The 2,500-nt window shown below is 47.4% G+C and overlaps 1 protein-coding gene across 1 annotated transcript in view; it reads left to right on the top strand.

Moving 5' to 3' along the window:
- Window positions 1-2,500, top strand: part of ttc7b (tetratricopeptide repeat domain 7B) — a 52,027-nt gene that overhangs the window by 9,530 nt on the left and 39,997 nt on the right. The window contains 2 exon segments of the mRNA XM_042709806.1: window positions 374-475; window positions 478-506. Of these exon segments, the coding sequence (XP_042565740.1) occupies window positions 374-475; window positions 478-506 (131 nt within the window).

Below are 2,500 nucleotides of genomic sequence, written 5' to 3'. Positions count from 1 at the left end.
TCTGATAAATGTGGGGACTGCCTTGATCTCTCACTGTATCTGATAAATGTGGGGACTGCCTTGATCTCTCACTGTATCTGATAAATGTGGTGAATGCCTTGAGGGGTATCTCTCACTGTATCAGATAAATGTGGGGACTGCCTTGATCTCTTACTGTATCTGATAAATGTGGTGAATGCCTTGAGGGGTATCTCTCACTGTATCAGATAAATGTGGGGACTAGTTGGTCAGTTCCATTTGCACATCCCGGCCTGTTGAGAGGTGTGCTGCCTGACCCCTCACCCTGACATCCTGTTTTAACGAAAGCACACAGTGATTCAGTGACTATCTCAACGCCCATCACTCCCTCTGTTTTCTTCCCCTTCTTCACCAGGCCTGTGTCTAGAGAAGGTTCCTCCAGGTTCTCCATCGCTGACAAATAAGCCGTTGGACAAAGATCAGGAGATCATCACGTGCTACGAGAAGTCCGGCGACATCGCCTGCTCTACCTTCAAGAAGTAGAGAAGGTATGTGACTGGATTCCTGACGGGTCATGCTTTTTTTTTTTTTATTATCCTGTGGTGTTATGTCAAGTTGGCCCTGCAGTTTCCATGGTAACTGCTTTGCATGGTACACACCACACTGGCAAATTTACGAAACGCGGAAAGAGTTGGAAGATATGTCACAGATAAAGGTCAAGGAACTTATTTATAAACCACTTTAAGCCCATGCTATAATAGTGTGTTTACCAATAACGTCGCATTAAACTGACCAGGCCCTGGCTTAGTGGCTACATTGTTAACTCATCCTGTTTTTATATGTCTCTGTTCAGGATTGTATTTCCTGGTATTAAGAATGCAAGGCAACCGACGAGCAGGTGGTCCTTACCCGAAAAAAAATTGTTGGATTTGAGACATCTAATGAAAAAGTGGATTTGAGACATCTAATGATGTTGAAAGCTCTTGTCTCCATGGTAGCCTTGAATTTGTAATAGTAGCTGCCGATGCTGAGTGGGACGTTTCCATGGAGACTGACTTTCTTTTAATGGTGCTGATGGTGCTGGATTTGTCTCCATGGAAACGGCAGGATTTGACTGTGCGGATGTTGATGGGAGAGGTGTTTTTTATTTATTTTTTCTGCGAGAGAGAAAGACGAGACTTGAGCTTGTCGCTATGCTGGAGTGTCTCTTTTTTTAGACGCTATAGAAAGGCCCAGGCGACATGTTGCTGCGTCTGTATTGAATGCTGTTTCTTGGTGAATGTGTTGATGTGGGGTGAGCACACACACACACACACACACACACACACACACACACACACTCTGTCTCTTGGTGAATGTGTTGATGTGGGGTGAGCACACACACACACACACACACACACACACACACACACACTGTCTCTTGGTGAATGTGTTGATGTGGGGTGAGCACACACACACACATACACACACACACACACACACTCTGTCTCTTGGTGAATGTGTTGATGTGAGATGAGCACACACACACACACACACACTCTGTCTCTTGGTGAATGTGTTGATGTGGGGTGAGCACACACACACACATACACACACACACACACACACACTCTGTCTCTTGGTGAATGTGTTGATGTGGGGTGAGCACACACACACACACACACACACACACACACTCTGTCTCTTGGTGAACATGTTGATGTGGGGTGAGCACACACACACACACACACACACACACACTCTGTCTCTTGGTGAATGTGTTGATGTGGGGTGAGCACACACACACACACACACACACACACTCTGTCTCTTGGTGAACGTGTTGATGTGGGGTGAGCACACACACACACACACACACACACACACACACTCTGTCTCCTGGTGAACGTGTTGATGTGGGGGGAGCAGGCAGACCGTCTCCTGCAGCTCCTGCACCATGTTTGCGCCTCATTGAGCATGTCTGGTGACCTTGGGGTGGTGAGGTTTTATCAAAACTCCCCCAAAAGTGCCATGTCTGCTGTCCCAGACAGACTTACTTAGCGAGTCACGGCACATCCAGAAGGCGTTCGTTCTGACAGTTCGGTTATGCTGACAAGATTTTTTAAATGCGGCAGCAAACATGTCCAAGTAGCAGAAGTCCTCTGTTTTTGCATTGCCATTTTACCATTTGAACGCAGCTTTAGCGGGCTTTGTTGCTGCAGCGTGTCGAGCACCATGCAGGGCCGAACTGCTGGTGTTTACGCGTTCAGATGTTTACAGATCCGCCTCAGGGGGACTGGGAAGCAGCTTCTGCATTACGCCAGCTCCTTGCAGGGGGTAGGCATCGGCATCAGTGCTTTTGAGTGTTGTTGCCATGACGATCTCCTCCTTCAAGCCTGCGCTATTTGCGTACCCACCATGGAATCTGCCAAAAAGAGGAAGTGAGGTCACCAGAGGGTATGTTTTCCTTTCCAAACATGTTTTTTTTATTGTTTCCATGGGAACGTCATACGCAGCCACTCCTGCTGAATGGCAGAGGGGTTGAACTCCTGCAGAGCTCAAC

Source organism: Clupea harengus, chromosome 14, assembly GCF_900700415.2.
Source record: "Clupea harengus chromosome 14, Ch_v2.0.2, whole genome shotgun sequence".
Classification (NCBI taxonomy): Eukaryota; Metazoa; Chordata; class Actinopteri; order Clupeiformes; family Clupeidae; genus Clupea; species Clupea harengus.
This window is presented reverse-complemented; position numbering and strand designations above follow the sequence as displayed.